Consider the following 19284-nt stretch of genomic DNA (forward strand, 5'->3'; position numbering starts at 1 on the left):
AGTTTGTTGATTATAACAATGAATGAAGCCTTTATATTATAAAATATAGTTTGCAGATTTATTTTAACAGTTACAACATGTTATTTAAAAAAACAACAAACGATCCTTTGGCAACCTAATCTGTTTCATGATAATATTACAACAACTTTGTAACTAATTTTTAAACTCAGGGAACTGCAACGAGTACTTCTCTTTCTCCATTGTTATATAGTCATCCCTAATTCTCATTTTGTCTTCGAAACGATCCTTTTTTACCATAATGTGTATCAACTGCTCATCCTTCTCAGCAAGCCGTTTTTCAGTCGTTTTGATTGCCTTCTTACTCTTTTTTATCCAATCTTTATGCTCTTTGATTTTGTTTTTATTGAGGTCAATCTATTCTTGAGCTTGTTTGCATTCCGAATCTATATCATTAGCAAGTTGAGTGAGAAGTCGGGATGACTCTTTGTCCTCTTCTTGTTGTGCTTCAGCCTTCTTTAATTCTTCAAAATTTTCATGTGACATATATGGCCCAGCTAAAGAGGGTGTAAAAAAAGGGTCTACCGAATCACAGTAGTAACAATCTACTTCGTTGCATGAGCAAATTTCGAATTTGTGTGAGGAACTCATAATAAAGTCGATATTGTATTAAACTGGAGCAATAAGTGGTATTTATACATACTAGACAGTAATGAGAAGTCCAACTTTGAAATGACTAGACAGTAATGACAAGTCACTGTAGTAACCTGCACATCCCAGTGGGACCCTTAAGTGACAAGAGATAAATGACAGTTTGACATGACAAAACACTGCATAAAGCTGAAAATCGTAGTCCAAATATAACCATTTCATAGTCAAAGTATTAATTCATAGTCTATTTATTTATATAAATAGATGTTTAAGATCTATAAACCAAACACCCAAATCACCTAAACGAAACGAATTCCCATTATTAGAAATGTCGTCGAATGCAGCAAGTTCTTCGAATGAAGTACCTGGTTCCAATTCTGAAAGGCCATGGACGACAAACGAGGTGTTAGTTCTAACATGATGCTAGCTAAGTGTTAAGGATGGTGAATCGTTACTTGCTCCCCCGCATTGCCTAATTGGTGATGAATGGAGTCGCATCACATCTTTGTTTAACCATGAGATGGGAGAAGGACAAAAAAGAGAAAAATCATATGTTGTTACTAACTGGACGGATGTAAAGGAAGAAGTGACATGGTTCAATCGAGCATGTAGTTATGCGAAACGTAACAATGTTCGTTATCGTGACGAAGAAGAGTTCTTGGAAGTTGTTACAGAGTTTTACATCTGTGAGCATGACGACAGAGACTTCGAATATGAGGAAGTTTGGAAGGTTGTTAGAGATAAACAGTATTTCAAGTAGACCGCTCTAATTTGTGTTAAGAATAACCCATGGACTTGTGTTTTACGTTAATGCTTTGTTCGTATTATGTCGTTGTTTTTCATGTAATTGTTGTGATGTTTTTAATGGTTCATGGAATCCTTGTTACTAATGTATTCTAATATATTGTGATAACTAATGCAATGACCATTTATTAACTCAAGTTAATCATACGAGTTGCTCACATAATAAACTAAAATATATTTTAAACAAATGAAATACATATGAAATACATACGAAATACATGAAAATAACCTAGTACTCACATAATAAACTAAAATAGATTTTAAACAAACGAAATACATACGAAATACATAAGAAATACATGAAAATAACCTAGTACATGAAAATAACCTAGTACTCAAATAATAAACTAAAATAGATTTTAAACAAACGGGATATATTTCAAAATATTCCAAGGGGCTTCAAACTGGAATTCCAACCCGTTACTTAATAACTTGTATTCCTCCTTAGCAGCTTCCAAGATGACATCCTCAGTAGCATTTAAACGGGTGTCGTCAATTTTGATATAAAGATCGTTGAATAATAGAACTTCGGTTTTCATTTCATACCATCTTGCTAAGATGTCTAGTTCGTCATGATCGTTTCTTGTAGCCATTCGGTTTTCAGCATTGAAAATATTGGTTAAACGGCTCCAAAACATTGGATCGTTCAACTTGCTTGTCTCGTACACATGAATATAAGCATGTGTAAGAACCAAGAACTCTTCATTGCTCCATGATATAGAACTCATTTTGATTGAAACAAAGAGAGTAGAATCTAAAAAACAATATTTGAACAACTTTATTGGTTAATTTAATAAAGTATTGCATGTAACTTAAGGTCAATTTATAGTAGTTTCTACACAAAATCGCAGTCCAATCTTCTAATATGTCTGCAATTCATAGTCAAAATTAACTGACGATTGCAGTGTACTATACTTATAACACAACAGATCACTGTTCGAGTTGACAATTCATCCCCGGTTGAATGACAACACAATACATTGCTGCTTGAGTTGACAAGTCATTGCACCAGGAAAGTAAGGAGTCGTTATAAATAGATTTCAATATCCGTTGTAATTGTATTGTATTACTTCCCTCCTTGCAATTATGGACTCACCACATATATGGAGGAACGCAGAGGAGGTCGCTTTGATTCAAGCTTGGATTACAACTGTAGAGGTGGATTTTCCACCGGGTCCCCCACAAGTTCGTGCTGGATCATTTTGGTCTCGTGTCTGTAATTTGTTTCACCATTTAATGAACCGCACTCAATATCGAAGAAGAAGAGATGTCAAAGCGAAGTTTCTGGATATGAAAATGAAGGTGAAACAATTTCAACGTATTTATAACGAGTTGGATAACGAACATGCAAATACGGATGAAGACATTCTACGGCAGGTGGCTTTGGAACTATACCGTTTTGAATATGATGGTAGCGAGTTTACCCACTTAGATGCATGGAATCTTTTAAAGAATGTCCCTTATTTTTAATATGCATGTTGGTTAAGTTAATTGTTTTTCGTTATTTAAGTTACTTGTTGTTGTATGTGTCTAGTCGTTACTATTTAATAAACGTCCATTTCTTTTAATATATGTTGTTTCGTCAATAGCCAATATATAGAACGCAATAAAATATAAATGGGGTACATAAATAACTAATACATAATACGACATAAAATATAAACTGGGTACATGGATAACTAATACATAACACAACACTAAAATAAAAACGGGGTACATAAAAAACTAATACATAATACTACATAAAACATAAAGGTGCTACATGAATAACTACTGCATTGAAGGAGGTAACAGGACCACCGTTTCATTTGGTATTTCCCAATGCACATGTGATGGTATAGTATTCACCAACTCATATCCATATGCAAGTCGATACACATAATTAGTGAACTTGTAATCAACCATTCTCTGAATGGACTCAGATGTACGAGTTCTTAGATATGTTATAGCGTGGCCACATGGTATACCGCTTTTTTGCCATTTACCACAACTACATACCCTTCGTTCAACTTGTACGTTGCTGGTGGCATAAGTTGTTGGATTAGTGTCTAAGTCCATAACTATTTTGGTATGTACTTGACCCGATGGTGCATGGTCCTTTTGGGTTGCCTTCACCAAAGCAACTTGATTGGAGAAATAAATAGAGAGAGAGAGGTTATTATGATTTATTAATATGTTATAAGAATAATATATTAAAGGAGAAATCATATTTGTTTAATTAATATTGGTCAATAATTAATTAAGAATTAATTTTGTGATCAAGTGTAATTAATTAAACTAGAGGGGCTGAATTGTAATTATGTGATAGTTACAAAATAAGGTAAGGATTATCTTATATATATGGTGAACGAATTTGAGGTGTAAATCCCTTAGAATTTGACTAGGATAAGGATTTCTAGGACTTATCTTATGGTTGCTTGGTGGATAAGCAACTAGATAAGGATAAGGACTAAAACCCTAATCTTTACACCTATATAAACCCCCTAAGGCATAGGAATTCGTCCAACCCTTCCCAAGAGGTCCTAAGGACGAATTCTAACCTCACTCCTCTCTCTTTATACCTTCTCCACTTGCTTATGGTGTTTGTAAGCCATTAGAGGAGTGACACTTGTGACTCTCAGCCTTCCAAGGTCAATTCAAGGAGGAATTGGATTGTTATTGCTATATAACAATCAAGGTATGTTCTTAAACCTAATTACATGTGAATTCTGATTTCCATATGCTAGAATTAGGGTTTATAGTCTTGGATTCAAAGCATGTACAATAGAGAAACCTAGATCCAAGCATTAGGGTTTGTATGAGCACATAGGATGTCTTATGACCAAAACCCATCATAAGTGTCATCGACTTCAAATGTATCCCCATACAAACGTCTTGCATTACAATTATAAGACTTGTTGAGACTTTTTTGAACCTTACTCTCAACGTAAGGGGTCAACCCACCAGACAACCTCCCTGTAAAATTTGATATTTTAATAAAAATAGTAGCACAATAAAAAAACTAAATATAACAATCTCCCTTACCAGCCAGTTTGGCCCGTTCAACATATTTTGATTGTATCGACGTGGTGGTTAACTCAATTATCGTTGTTATAGGAAACTCACGTGAGGATATAATTTGCAAAATTTCAGGGACGTCAATCGATTTAACATTGTAACGTATTTTTGGGAAAAATGCTCTTGTCCATTTTGAAATCGGTATATCGTCAAGCCAGTAAATTGGACTCATAAGCAATGTGCAGAAAGGTGGTTTCCTACATGTACTTTGCAACCTTTCCAAACACAAGTAAAAATCATCAACGCTATATGCATTGCATGACTTCCAAAACAACGATTTGACTTCCGTATTGTTATGTCCGACAGACTCATGTATCTTTCGAGCTATATCTTTAGGACAATATCCATGATAGGAATCCGGGTAGGCACTCTGAACACCAAAGTCTATGTTATCACACAGGTTGCTTATGAAACCAACCTCTATGTCCTCACCTAAACAATCTCTTAACCTCATCATGAACCATCTCCATGATTCTTCACACTGTAAGGTTCCCAAACCAATTGCTAAGAGTAGTGGTTCATGATTTCCATCTAAAGCCACTGCGAAGTACATTGTTGTCAGAAAGCTCCCAAGAAGGGGTAAATAACCCACATATATCAGCGGTATCATGCACCTAAGGAAGGTACGAATCTACATAAAAACGAACACATATTAGTGATAAGTAAAAACTAATCGAGATACATTACCATGAAATATTATATAACTCAATAAAAGAAGTATGTTATACCACGCAACCTAAAGCCACAAAACAGAATTGAAAGCGGTTGGTATCGGTTTTCTTAATGGCTGTGAAGGTATTAGGATTTGTTCTTTGAAGGTTATGCAAGAAAATTGGTAGTTGAGAAAAGGTTCTTTCGCTGTAATTACTCATTTTCAATACCGATGATAGTGCTCTACAATCATCACACAAATGCAATTATAAATAGAAAATATTGTATCTCTACTGATCAAAATTCATAGTTTAACCTTTTAAATTCATAGTTCAACTTTTTGAATTCATAGTCAAACCAGTTCATTTCATAGTCAAATTTCACTGACCGACATGACAATACTACAGAATGTACTTGTCTGCATTTCATAGTTCAACTTTTTGAATTCATAGTCAAACCAGTTCATTTCATAGTCAAATTTCACTGACCGACATGACAATACTACAGAATGTACTTGTCTGCATTTCATAATTCAACTTTTTGAATTCATAGTCAAACCAGTTCATTTCATAGTCAAATTTCACTGACCGACATGACAATACTACAGAATGTACTTGTCTGCATTTCATAGTTCAACTTTTTGAATTCATAGTCAAACCAGTTCATTTCATAGTCAAATTTCACTGACCGACATGACAATACTACAGAATGTACTTGTCTGCATTTCATAGTTCAACTTTTTGAATTCATAGTCAAACCAGTTCATTTCATAGTCAAAAAGAATTGTCTGTAATATGATTTATTCTATAAATGGGTGTCACTCATTATGAAAAATTTAACTGAGAAAGTAACTCCGATTTAAAAGAAAAAGAAGGCTAATGGCATACTGCAATTGCGGAGGAGAACGTATCGTTAGGATTTCGGGTACAGCTAAAAACCCAGGAAGATTGTTTTACGCTTGCCCATATTTGGTATCATGTTGTTAACGACATTCAAATTTAAACCCTCGTGTTTACATCACAAAAATTTATTTTCTTACTGTGAATATTAAATTTAACAGGGACCAAAATGCGGGTTTATCAGTTGGGTTGATGAAGAGAAGGACCAATCTTCTATGGTAATAGCTAAAGTAGCTAACTCTAATAAGCTCTTTCAATCAGAAAATAAGAAGTTAAAGATAGCGTTGGTTTGTAGTTGGGTGTTGTTCTTGGCAGTTCTTGTTTACAAGTTGTAAGCTTTTCAATATTGTTTTTATGGTTTTGAAGTTGTTAGGTCAATAAATTGTTGTATTTGTAACGTTAAAACAAATGTTGTAGTCGTTCTTATGTTGTATGTATTGATAAGTAATTAGTAGGTCATTAATTTGTTGTAATTGTCGTAACGTTATATTTTTTGTCATCCGTTGAGTAAATTGTAAAAATAAACTAATAATGAAATCCAACATTAATTTATATATACATTTATATAATCCAATTACATAGGACCAAGACTAGACCCCCAAATAATTTTTGTCATCCGTAGACGGAACTCTAAAGCTGCGTTCTTTGGGTCAATAAGAACACATATTGGTTGACCTGAAACCAATTGCTCCATAAACATACAAAGAAAAACACCGCAATCTCCCAAATGACTACTTTGTTGGGGAACATTTTCTTCATAAATGAATTGCATATTCAATGGAATCCTTGGGATGTTCCTCCGGGCCCAATACTTAATCTTGTCCAAATAATTTGCCACCCGACGTACAAATTTGGAAAAGATTCCTTCATATTTGAATTTTTCATAAGCCCCTCTACCAAGACTGTCATAAATATGCACTTCCATTGACGCTAATCGTAGTTCCCCAAATAGCCAATGATTAGGGGATGAATGAATCGGCAATAAGACCTGTATAAGGATTAGAAAATAAAATTATGTTTATTTACATCACAATACAAAAACATAACAAAAAAACGATATTATTTTCAATATAAACTATTAAGTTTACCGTATCAACATTCCACCAAGCAACCATGAAGTTGGGGTACGTAGCAATACCAGCCATAAACGCCCTCCAGTCCTGTCCTTCTTCCAAAGCATGAGAAACAAAAAAATTTGGAGGCATTATTGTATGTTGGTCGCTCTCAAACCGTCTCTCCATCAATAGTCGGTACCAAATGGTTATATGCTGCACACATGATAGTTTTGTTATTGACTAAAAAACAATTAACTTTTAAAATAATTAATTAACAATTAATTTACCGCTGACTCCAACCATCCGTCGTGTGTATGCCCAAACAATGAGCTCCAAAAATCTCTATCTAACACGAAATTAAACAAACGATGTTGGACATCATATGAATGCAATACATAATTTTGGATGACATCCTCACCGCCTGCTACGTAAGGTTGCAGGCGCAACATGGAGAAGTCATGAGCAACACCAAAAACTGGAGGAGGAACGGGGTTTGTTGATTTGATATCAACCTTCTTTTTTGTTCTTCTTTTTTGCTTCGGTGTCGTGTGCAACTAAAAACAATATTCAAATGTTTAAATCTATAAACATAAAATCATCAGTTTATAAATAAAACGAATACCTCGGTGTAAGGAGGGAACAAATATTGTGATGGTTTTCGACTCCTCGGTTTATCGGGTGTAACTTCTTTGTCGTCATCATCATCAAAATAATATGCAATTCCCGTTATTATTAGTTCGTCTTCGTCCGGCACATCATCATCAAATTTGTTCCCCGCATTGTCATTCCTCTCCTCCCACTCCTACATTAAAAATAATACTTTATACTTAATAACGAAATACACATAATTTAATAAGCAATAATATCTAAATAAACAAAATATTTATATTAATGTAACTATAAGAACCTCTTTAACTTCACTATAATTATTTACATCAAACACATCATCATCAAATTTGTTCCCCGCATACTCATTCTTCTCCTCCAACACCTACATTAAAAATATAATTAATAACGAAAAACACTTTATTAAAAAGTAATTATTAAAATTGTAAAGGTAACATCTATAACAACCTTGTCGTCTTGAATATCACCAAAAACATTTTCAGTTGTATTTTTTTATTCATTACTTCATCTTGCACAACCTATATTTTCAAATATAAAATATGAACACATGTATTCATATATGTTAATAAAATTTAATAAATAATGTAGCGTGTAACTAACCTGTTCATCATAATTTCTTTGTGACACTGTCGGATCATCAAAAATAATGTCGTTCCAAAATTGTTCATTATTCACTTCTTCAACAAAAACCTCTGTAGGTTGTCGGTTCATAAACACATGCTGCTCCAGTGCATGTAGCCGTTTCAACACCTCGTCTAGCTTGTGTTTCCCACTGCCCCGACCTCTACCATGAGAGCGACTACTGGACGACATACTAGACGAAGATTCGTCTTGTCTCCTAAAATGGTCCCGTACTGGGGATGGAACTGCTTTCTCTTCACCATATACATACTCTTGAAATGACATATAATAAGAAGACGTCATCTCACCATCACCCGGTAACATGTTTTGTCTTGGTGGTAGCCCCTCCTAAAAAATTAAACATATTAAAAATGCATATAAAAGTATAATAATCAAGTTTATTAATAATAAACGAAATATTTTTAAACCTGCATCTTTGACCAAATCATGTTCACGTCAACCCATTTCAATTTTTTTTGTTCCACTCCATCGTTTCATCCGAGGCAAGTCTTTATTTTTTCTCGATGCAAATCCACATGCACGAACAGCCGGAATCATCTCATATATCCATATCTACAATTTTTTACAATTACAGTAATAAAAGTTAAAATTAAAATAAAAAACATAACAATAAAACAATTTAAATATAAGAAAATTTTTATACCCTTATTGGAGCCGTAAATCCTGAGACGGAGTACTTTAAAGTTTGACCACGCTCAGAAAGTGATAAATAATTATGTATTTTGTTCCATGTATCCTCAAGGTCAACATAAGTAAAATCCCAGAGATAGCTACCCCAAGCGAAGCTAACAAAACAAAAAAACAAAATTGATTATTATATAAATTATAACTTTAATAAAATAGAACTTTTAACGTAAACAAAATATACCTGTTCCAGAGATCCAAATTCTCAGCAAAAAAAAAAACCAATCTTGTGGCACCCGATCATTAACTTCTTTACTCAAAAAACCTTCACACAAAACGTATATCAAACATACTCTAACTGCATCAACGTCGTCAAGTGCTAGGAATGTTCGATTTAAAATTAAACGTTTCCGGTCGCCGATTTTCACCGAACTATTAGTATGGTCCGGAAATAGCCGTTCACACAATAAACATCTTTTTTTACTGCTTATTAATTTTTCCGACCCTTTTCTCCCAATGTTTTTTGGATACTCCCCAAAATTGAAGTCGGTAATCAAACAAAACTCTTCCGGTCCATAAACCATTTTCGTATTGCCTACTCGAAAATATAAACGTTTTATTCCATCTGGAGATAAAACAGGGTCCGGCCGGATCTGATGAAGGAACATTTTATGAAACAATAATGCGTCCCCTTGTAAACGAGGGACATCAATAAAATAACCAAAGATGGTATCTCTGAAAATAGCACGTCGGACATCATCTAAAACTTCAAATACTTTCCATATGTTACCGCCAGAGCCTTTTAAGTTCGCAAAGGCTTTCGTATTCATTAAACTAAAATCATGCTGCAAAAAAAACACAAAAACAAATTAGATAACTAAAAAATATATTTTTTTTTTAAATATATGATTACGAACTGCAAATACAATTTCTTAATTACTAATATATATATTTCCAATAAAAAACAATAACATACACATATATAAACAATTTTCCAAGTTATACAACAAATATATTTACGATAGAAAACAATATCATACATAATTATATAAACATTTTATTAAACAAATTTTCAACTTAAACGACAAATATATCAACGACAAATTTTCAACTTAAACAAATTTTCAACTTAAACGACAAATATATAAACAATTTTTATCTTTCTAATTAAAACTAACATTTTATAACCATATAAACAAAAAAAATTTAAAAATAAAACGACAACCAAATTAACAATTTTGCAAGTTATACGACAACTTTATACAAATTTTCAACTCACACGACAAATACAAACAATTTCTAACAATATATATATATATATATACGACAAATTTTCAACTTATACAAATGTTATACTTATACGACAAACACAAACAATTTCTAACAATATATATACGACAAATTTTCAACTTATACAAATGTTATACTTATACGACAAATATATATACAAACGACTATTTTGCACTTTATATAAACAATTATACGATAAGAATATACAAGATTTCAGGTTATACAACAACAAAAATAACAAATTGTAAACATTATCTACGCAGTCTCTACTTGTCTCTACTTGCATTTAAACTTCAAGTATACTAAAAAAATATTAAAACTATCAAACACAACAAAATTACCCTTTTTTAACACTAAATAATACAACAAATGATAAAATAAAGAGATTGTTGACATTAAAAGAGTTAAAATCTAACCATATTTGCGGGAATGTTGACATAATCCTCCATTTTTTTCAAAAACTAGCCAAAATTCCGAGAGAAGCCCAAAGTTAGAGAGAGTTTTTGTGTAGAGAAGGGTGAAAATGGAGAAAAAAAAAACGTTTTTATACTCAAAATCGAGGGCATTTCGCAGATGAGAGCCATTTCGCAGATGGACCTTCTCATCTGCGAAAGTACAAGCACACCCATTTCGCAGATGAGAAGGTCCCATCTGCGAAATGACCTTCTCATTTGCGAAAGTACAAGCACCTAAAGCACAGTTGTGCTTTAGGTGCTTGTACTTTCGCAGATGAGAAGGTCATTTCGCAGATGGGACCTTCTCATCTGCGAAATGGGTGGCTATTTTTGTAATTTCGATTTTTTTTGACTATTTTTGTAATGCAATTAGTGTAAATGGCTATTTTTGTCATTTTTTCAATAATTAATAATTAATTAACTAATGGGTTTATGGATAATGTTTTTTTCTTCTCGATTTGAACATCTATTGGTGTTTTCCAATGATGGTAAATTGGTAATTTGCTTTTTTCGGTGGTAGCATGGTGGTAATTTATTCACCGGTAATTTCTGAAGGGAAATAGAGTATCCAGTAGGATGGGACCTTAATATTATTTAATAATATAAATAGTTAAAGTTAATAATTAGTTAATTAATTAAAAAAAATATTAATAAAGGCAAAAACATAGTATAATGCTGTTCGAGTTATAAAAAAATTAGGATCAAATCTGTAGATAAAGTATCATTCATATATAATTTATTCTAAAAATAATTGTGCTTATAAAACAAACAAAAGTATTTATCTTAAATCTTAAATATAAAATAAACTAAAGGTACAAAAATAAGAAAAATATATTAAAATAAAACTTCATATATGGTAAAAGAATTATGCTATTTGATAGATTTTATTTTTATTTATGATTATACATATACTTGTTGATAAAAACTAAATAAACCATGTCGACAAAAACTAAATAAACCATGACATGAGTACAACATCCACAAGTCCAACCACTTCCGTTTCATCTTTCTTTTATATATTTCTGTTTTTATTATATTTATTAAGTGTAAGATCTATGTATAAATGAGTTTATTTAAAAAAAAAATGAAAATTCTAAACATTTGAAAAAGTTTGAATATATAAAAAATTAGAAAAATACTAAATTATTAAAATTAAAGTGATTTTTTATCTTTTAAATTTAAACAAATGCTAATTTAGATAAATAAACAAATGAATCTAATGAAGTTTTATTTTAGAAATGTTGAAATTAGAAGGAAAATCAATTATTCAAATTGATATGCATTTACTATTATATTTATTGCAATTATTAAAATTTAATAAAATAGAAAAAACCACAAAATACCATTTGGGAAAAATTTAATTGAAAATAATCACAAAATGACATGTGGCCAAATCAATGTGAGTGTGACATGTATCAAAAAAAATTTCATTTATCAGAGTAGATGACATGAATATATGACTAATTATCAATAAACATATTTCATTACAGTTCTTTATTTAGATACTATTGTTTTTTTGTTACAATTGAAACATATATATATATATATATATATATATATATATATATATATATACTAGCTGTGAGACTCATGTATTACATGAGTTTATTTAACAAAAACATGAAATTTTAACAATTTAAAAGTTTGAATTTATAAGAAAAATGAGAAAAATTTTGAATTATTAAAATTAATGAGGCTTTAATGTATCGAATATATTACATATATAAACATTTTCTAATAAATATTTTACATATATATTACTATACATATTAAATGTGAAATTTTAATTTAATAAAATGAAAAATAAATAAAATAACAAATGGAAAATAGAAAACGAAAAAATTCTAAAAATGTCATGTGTCCAAATGAAAGAGAAGAATACATGTGGCAAAAAGTTCTTTATTTATTAGGGATGATATATATATATATATATATATATATATATATATATATATATATATATATATATATATATATATATATATATATATATATATATATATATATATATATATATATATATATATATATATATATATATATATATATATATCGGTTCGTGGCAAAATGAATAACCGGAAGGTTACCAGTAAAATGGTCAACTATAGAAAAAATTCAATAAAATATGTTAGTTTTGAAAAAAAAAAAATATATGCAAATCTAGTAAAAACAATATCATAATAGTGACTTTAATATATCATTTGTCTTTCAATAAGATTAAACTTTTTTTATTCAATGTATTTTAACAGTTATAAATACTAACCCAATAACAACTTAAATACCGATTTTGTGCACACCGGTTATGATGAGCACATCCACTATTTTAAAGTCTGATTTTTTTTTTCTTTACAAATTTATCAACTTTTATATTTCTTTTCGTTTCATCGAATATTCCCAATATTCCCGATGAAAGAATCAAGGCCTTGCAAAAATAAGGAAAAACGAACTTTTACAAAGGTTCCTTCCCTCTCTGGTACCCATCCAACTTCAAAATTAATAGGATTTATAAGCCAAAAAAATTGCAAATGACATTCAACTGCACAAAATATTCTTGATGCCACATTTGTAGAAAATCATCCATTAATAATTCAAATATAAACATTTCATTCAAAGAATCAATCAATCATCATCCTTCTTCTCCAAACTCTCTCGTAAATCTGTCATGCAATTCTAGATCCGATTTGCTTACAGTAGGTTTCTGTCTTGCTAAAACTTTGTCAAAATCTGTTCTCGATATTGGCGGTGGAAGGATCTAGAAGATATTCAAAACCAAAATTTAGTTTAAAAAATTCACAAGGTTCAAGGTTGTTTATATAAAAAGATTCATCCACAACAGTATTTGTTGTTCATTCCTCAATGAACAACAGAAACCGTTATGGTTTGGTTTGATTTTCAAACCTCCATACCTTTTCTGCTTGCCCTTGTGCAGCGAGATCCTGCATAGTGATCTCAATGGCACCTGGGTGTCTTGGTCCACAAGGCACCCAGGTGTCATCAGATGTTTTAATAAAAAACATAGCATCTTGCGTTTTACGCACAGGTTCAAACAGGACCTCATTAACCTATCACAAAAAGAAGCACACATACAATTATTTTCCAGCCATATCGATTACATTCAAAAAAATTATGAAAATGCCCACCAAAAAACAGTAAAAAGTTAAATACTTACACAAACAGCAATATCCGAACCAGAAAACCCTTCTGTCCTATACCCCAGTTGCTCAAAGTCACGATCAGTCAGGTTGTGAGGCGTATCTCCAAGGTGTACCTATACAGACATGACAAGACATGACATGACATAACATAAAATAACATAACATAATATAACATAACATAACATAACATAACATAACATAACATAACATAACATAACATAACAGGTCGTACTGTGTTGTGTTTGTTATACAAAAATTAAAAAATTTTGTCCAACCCAAAAAAAGGGTACGAAGGACTAGTTCTCGATCTCTGGTCTGTACAAAAGACGTAAATGCCCTCCTCAATGTTACCTTAAACATGTGCTGCCTTGCCTTTACATCGGGTAGAGGAATATAAATCCGCTTGTCGAATCTTCTCCTAATAGCCTGTAATTCACTTTGCGTTAATATTGCCAATGAAAAATCAATAATTTAAATCTCCAAAAAGTTACCTGATCTAATGAATACGGAGTATTTGTAGCTGCAAGAACCAGAACTTTGTCATCATTATTTCCAACACCCTGAAAGAAAACAAAAACAATAATTTTTGTCCTACTGACATCAGTCTGAGTCCAGTCCAATGCATGTTAAAGGCAGTAAAACCTGTTATGTGTAACAAAAGGGATTTGAGCATAAAATACCTGCATTTGAACAAGAAGTTCGGTTTTAATACGTCGAGATGCTTCACTTTCGTTTCCTTCACCACGTTGGCCCACCAACGAGTCTATTTCATCAATGAAAATAATTGAAGGGGCGCTTTCTCGAGCCATTTGGAATAGATTTGAAACCAACTTTTCACTTTCTCCCATCCATTTTGAAACCAAATCCGAAGAAGATATACTACACAAACACAAGAAAATATGATGATTGTCAATACATCACACTGTCACAGTCACAGTCAGAGTCAGAGTCACAGACTCACAACTTTACCTGAAGAAAGTTGAATCCGCTTCCGTTGCCACAGCTTTAGCCAAGTAGGATTTTCCTGTTCCTGGTGGTCCGTATAATAAAAAAGCTCTCCATGGCCGTCTCTTCCCTTTTTGTAAAAAAAATAATAATCAAAGAATTAAACATAAGTTTACAAAACATGTTTGCTTATTAGTAATCACCAAATATAAATATAACCAAACATTATGGACTTGAAAATTCAAATATCAAAAGGGAAAAAGTGAACAAACGAACCAACAAAGAATTGTGGGAACTTCACAGGTAGAATCACAGCTTCCTGCAAAGCTTGTTTAGCACTCTGAAGACCCGCAACATCATTCCATTTAACATTCGGTTTCTCTCTTATAATTGCAGAATTAAGCCCTGATCTAAGTTTAGATTGTTCAGAATCTTCACCACCATCTCCATCTCCGTTCTTTTTATTTGATTTAGGCCTTGTAGCGACCCCTGTATCTCCTCCATTTGATGAGGGTTTATTGCCTCCTCCATCCTCGAGAACAGCCCTAATTTCCTCAGCCCTCCTCAAATAATCGGTGAATTTTTGGGTGATTGCTTCTTTAAGCTTTGGATTCTTTTCATACTTCAAATGGGTCTTGAAGTATTCTAATGCATTCATGTAAAGCGTAAAGGCCTTTGCATAATTACCAGCTGTGTCTTCTTCAACTGCTTGCTTTACATACACGATTGCTTGTTCCTTAAAATTGCTATACATCTTCTATTTACGAATGAAGAATTGACAACATGAAAAAAAACCCCAAATCACAATCAAATAAACTTTGCAATAATTGAATAAAAATCAGATCGGATCAAGACTTAACGAGATAGAACACGGTAAAATCGATCACTGGATCAAACAGAGGATCATGAAAACTCGATTCTTGAATAGATCAAACGGAAACCCAACACTTACTTGAATTTTGTCCGACTGATATGAAAAAAGTGGGAAATCAAGAACGAGGATGGAAGATTTCGGGTCAACGAAGCTTTGGGATCAAGAGAGATGGAAGTTATCTTGAAGGGCGAGGTATAAACCGCGTAATCCTGTTTTGTTCGCGGGTCGTGTGATTTGGGGTGTTTCCAAGTAACTGCATCATTTGCCTCGAATAAAAAGGAAAATATCATTCAATGTGAGTAACTAGACTTATGGTAATTTTTTAAAAGGAAAAGTAAAAAATAATACTCGTAAAGTTTTTATTTTGTATATATTACAAAATAAACATTATAAGTACTACCCTTTAGGTCGTTTTTCCTTTTTAAACTTCAGGAAAATGTGGTCTTGTGATAATAGGATGGTTTCATGTATGGTTGTTTGAGTGAATAGCCTTTTCTAAATCCCAAAAGTTAATAAACTTGATTGATTAAGTTGTTATTTATTATTTATTTGAATCGTTACGTTTATTGCATTGTTAAAAAATGACAAACTATGATTGCGGTGTCTATGTTTTTATTTATTTATTTATAAAATTTATAATAGGTCCATCATATTTTTCATTTAAATATTATGACATGTGTCATTTTTTAATTTTCAATGCAATTGTATCCGAGCTAATGGAGATTTATTTGTGTGTTTTGTCGGATTGACTATTTTATATAGCACCATATATGTAATTTATAATGATATTTGTAACTTTGCAAATTATTACTTAGGTTATAGGGATGTAACTTTTGAAAAAAAAATTATGATGTAATATTATTTATAGTAACCCACAACTTGGCAAATGTTATTAAAGAATATAGAAAATAATTATTTAAAAAATTAACTCTACAAACACAAGTTCATGAAAAATAAAGCTGTGAAAAAAATATAAAAATGTTGTAAAAATAATTTTTACAGAAGTAAAAAATAAATTAGTATAAAAGTGTGTAAGAAAATTTATTAAAAAGACATCAGCCTCAAATTTTTTATAAAAAATCCTTAAACTATAAAAAAGAAAAAAAAAAGTTACAAAAAAAGCTCATGAAAAAAATAATGATTGAGGGATCCAACCCTCACATCTAGAAAAAAAAAAACGACAAAGAAGCATTCAAGACTTGTCCACTGTGAGCAGACTCATTTTGTGAATAAGTTGTCACATAAATCTTTTAAACATTTAAAATGTAATGCAACCTGATTTGACCTTAGCTACAGGAATTGTAAGTTGTAACAACAACTTGATCCCTGAATCTAACTATTTCATGCATAAGCATACACATCATAAAACATAACACAAGATTATTCAGCATAACACAATCTAATAATGATGTAATCGATGATTACATCCATATATTTAAAATTTTACGTGCTTGCACATGTTCTATATCACATAATCATACTCTAAAAGAGATGTAACTCACCTTGTGTTGTGGAATAGCAACCTACTTCCAACTTCTCCAAAGCTTCTCTTGAGAAGCTCCAAATCCTTCCTTTCTACCACCTAGGACATTTATACATATTAAGGTGTTGTTTCTTTTTAACTTAATAAACTTAAAGTATAACAAACTTAATGGGTTCAACTATATATGATTGTTTCTTTTTTACTTGATGCTAACAAAATCTCTTAATGGGCTAAGTTAAGATAAAGGTCTTCTAAACTTTAAGCCATGATTTTATATTTGGTATTCCAAAATTGTCCTTTACCTTTTCCTAAAGTAAATCAGGTTTCCACCGTATATCTATCTCTTTGTTTTTAAACTCTCTGTCATATATTTAACTTGTCATTTAAAAAAATCATTCTTTGTTGTATTTTGTAAGCCAAGAAACCTCAAAATTAATTCCAAAAAAGTTTTTGGTCTAAAATATAAGCTGAATAGTTTGACCAAAATTTCCAATTGAGAATGTGCGTACAAACTACAACCAATTGATTAAAAAATCCTAGAAACATAGGGTTTTCTCTTTGTTGGAAAATATAAATATTTTGATCTATTTTTTTAAAAAAATAAGATCTAATAATTTTAATTTATTTAATGTGGTTATTTCTAATTTGTTCTCTCTTATTAGTTATGTTTTTTGTTATTATTAAACAATAGGGTAAAACAATCATTTATTCAGATTCAGAAAATACGTTCAATGCAAAAAAGAAACAGTGTTTATATCAACAACTCTTTATCCATTCAGTACACTTTATCAGTTCAAAGTTCATGACTTAACAAAATAAAAAAAATTAGGCCTAAGTCCCTCAAACATGTCTTAATCCATTAAGACATCACTTGTGATTTTAGCCAAAAATTCACAATTTGGACAAAACCCCAAATTACTCAAATCAAGCTAATAAACAATTAACCTTATGAACACCCTCTTCGTTATTTACATTTCTAGGGTTCCAAACCCTAGGATCAAATCATGGATTTCAACCATTAAAACTTCATATAAACCATGGACTAAGCTCTATGAAACTTATTCAAGCATTAATAACAAGTTTACTTTGAGAAATCTAGCATCAAAACCTAAAACTTGAAATTCACCATTAAAACCATCAAAAGCTTGAAAATGGAGAAAACAACTACTATAAGGGTTTGATATGCTCTTACCTAGCCCAAAGCAAGCTAAATCGCCTCTTGATACCTTCTTAATCATAAAATCACCAGAGGGATCTCTAGAGGAGATGGGGATCGATTATGAACAAATGAGCCCTAAGTCTTGATTTATCACTAATCAAAATCGCGATGTGGCGAGGTACTTACTGCGCTATGTCATCTTAAATGAGCTCGTGGTCAACCTTATGCCACGACGTGATGACTATTCCTCATAACAACCTACTTTGCCCATCGCTTTATGGCACCTATACACCATGCCACTAAACCAAAGTACATTGCCTACTACTTACGACAGAGAAAACTCAAAATCACTACCTCGCTCACTGCACCGCAACAAGCACGTTACCGCGACATGGTGAGGCTGAAATCAGCTTTTCCATTCCCTTTTCAATGTCATTCCATTCCAAACCTGCATTCATCAATTCTATTCCATTATAAATCAAATATCACATTCTTATAACCTAAAAACACAAGATAAATGCATATAACATATCCAAAATATTTCACAAATCTAAATATCTTCAAAAGGATCAAAATACCCTTAACAACGAAAATAACATTCTACATCATAATTATCCCAAAAATATTGGTTCTTATAGTAACCCATCTTGTTGAAATGTTATATAGTTAATTTAGATTTTTTGGTTCATATGTGTTATATAGGTTTGGTCATAGTTTTGAGATTTATCATGTCACTGATCCTTATGGTTGGCAACTTCATCATCTTTGGTCCTTGTAGTTACCATCCATATGACTCCATTAAACACAAATGAAATGACAAAAATGCTCATGATTATGTCTACTTCTAATTTCTTTTCTTATTATATTTATTTAAATTATTAAATAAATGGAACACATCTTCCAACCCCACCCTTGAACTTGTAGATGGGTGCCACTGACGGACTTGTAGTTTGCG

At 31.6% G+C, this 19284-nt stretch overlaps 3 protein-coding genes across 6 annotated transcripts; all 3 read right to left on the reverse strand.

Annotated features, from left to right (window-relative positions):
- Positions 1-6552: 6552 nt before the first annotated feature.
- LOC145074326 (uncharacterized) lies at positions 6553-7619 on the reverse strand. Its single transcript, XM_079020727.1, has 3 exons — positions 7363-7619; positions 7109-7288; positions 6553-7008 (listed from the first exon to the last, which is right to left on the reverse strand). Exons 1-3 carry the CDS (start codon positions 7522-7524, stop codon positions 6595-6597), a joined length of 756 nt encoding a protein of 251 aa, XP_078876853.1. The 5' UTR covers positions 7525-7619; the 3' UTR covers positions 6553-6594.
- Positions 7620-7642: 23 nt separating this feature from the next.
- LOC145075727 (uncharacterized) lies at positions 7643-9386 on the reverse strand. The gene is made up of 7 exons (XM_079021860.1): positions 9213-9386; positions 8988-9129; positions 8752-8896; positions 8303-8671; positions 8150-8220; positions 8047-8066; positions 7643-7656 (listed from the first exon to the last, which is right to left on the reverse strand). Exons 3-7 carry the CDS (start codon positions 8770-8772, stop codon positions 7643-7645), a joined length of 495 nt encoding a protein of 164 aa, XP_078877986.1. The 5' UTR covers positions 8773-8896; positions 8988-9129; positions 9213-9386.
- Positions 9387-13199: 3813 nt separating this feature from the next.
- On the reverse strand, positions 13200-15935 carry LOC145072874 (protein SUPPRESSOR OF K(+) TRANSPORT GROWTH DEFECT 1-like). Of its 4 annotated transcripts, none has more exons than XM_079019362.1 (9): positions 15766-15935; positions 15090-15567; positions 14838-14943; positions 14549-14747; positions 14360-14428; positions 14220-14294; positions 13883-13981; positions 13620-13775; positions 13200-13465 (listed from the first exon to the last, which is right to left on the reverse strand). In XM_079019362.1, exons 2-9 carry the CDS (start codon positions 15565-15567, stop codon positions 13340-13342), a joined length of 1308 nt encoding a protein of 435 aa, XP_078875488.1. In that variant the 5' UTR covers positions 15766-15935; the 3' UTR covers positions 13200-13339. The 4 variants fall into 4 exon arrangements, with proteins under 4 accessions (XP_078875488.1, XP_078875486.1, XP_078875487.1 ...); XM_079019360.1 differs by having other exon boundaries at positions 15090-15570; XM_079019361.1 differs by having other exon boundaries at positions 15090-15570; positions 15674-15935.
- Positions 15936-19284: the final 3349 nt, after the last annotated feature.

Source organism: Lactuca serriola, chromosome 9, assembly GCF_051521515.1.
Source record: "Lactuca serriola cultivar US96UC23 chromosome 9, Lser_US96UC23_V15, whole genome shotgun sequence".
Taxonomy (NCBI): Eukaryota; Viridiplantae; Streptophyta; class Magnoliopsida; order Asterales; family Asteraceae; genus Lactuca; species Lactuca serriola.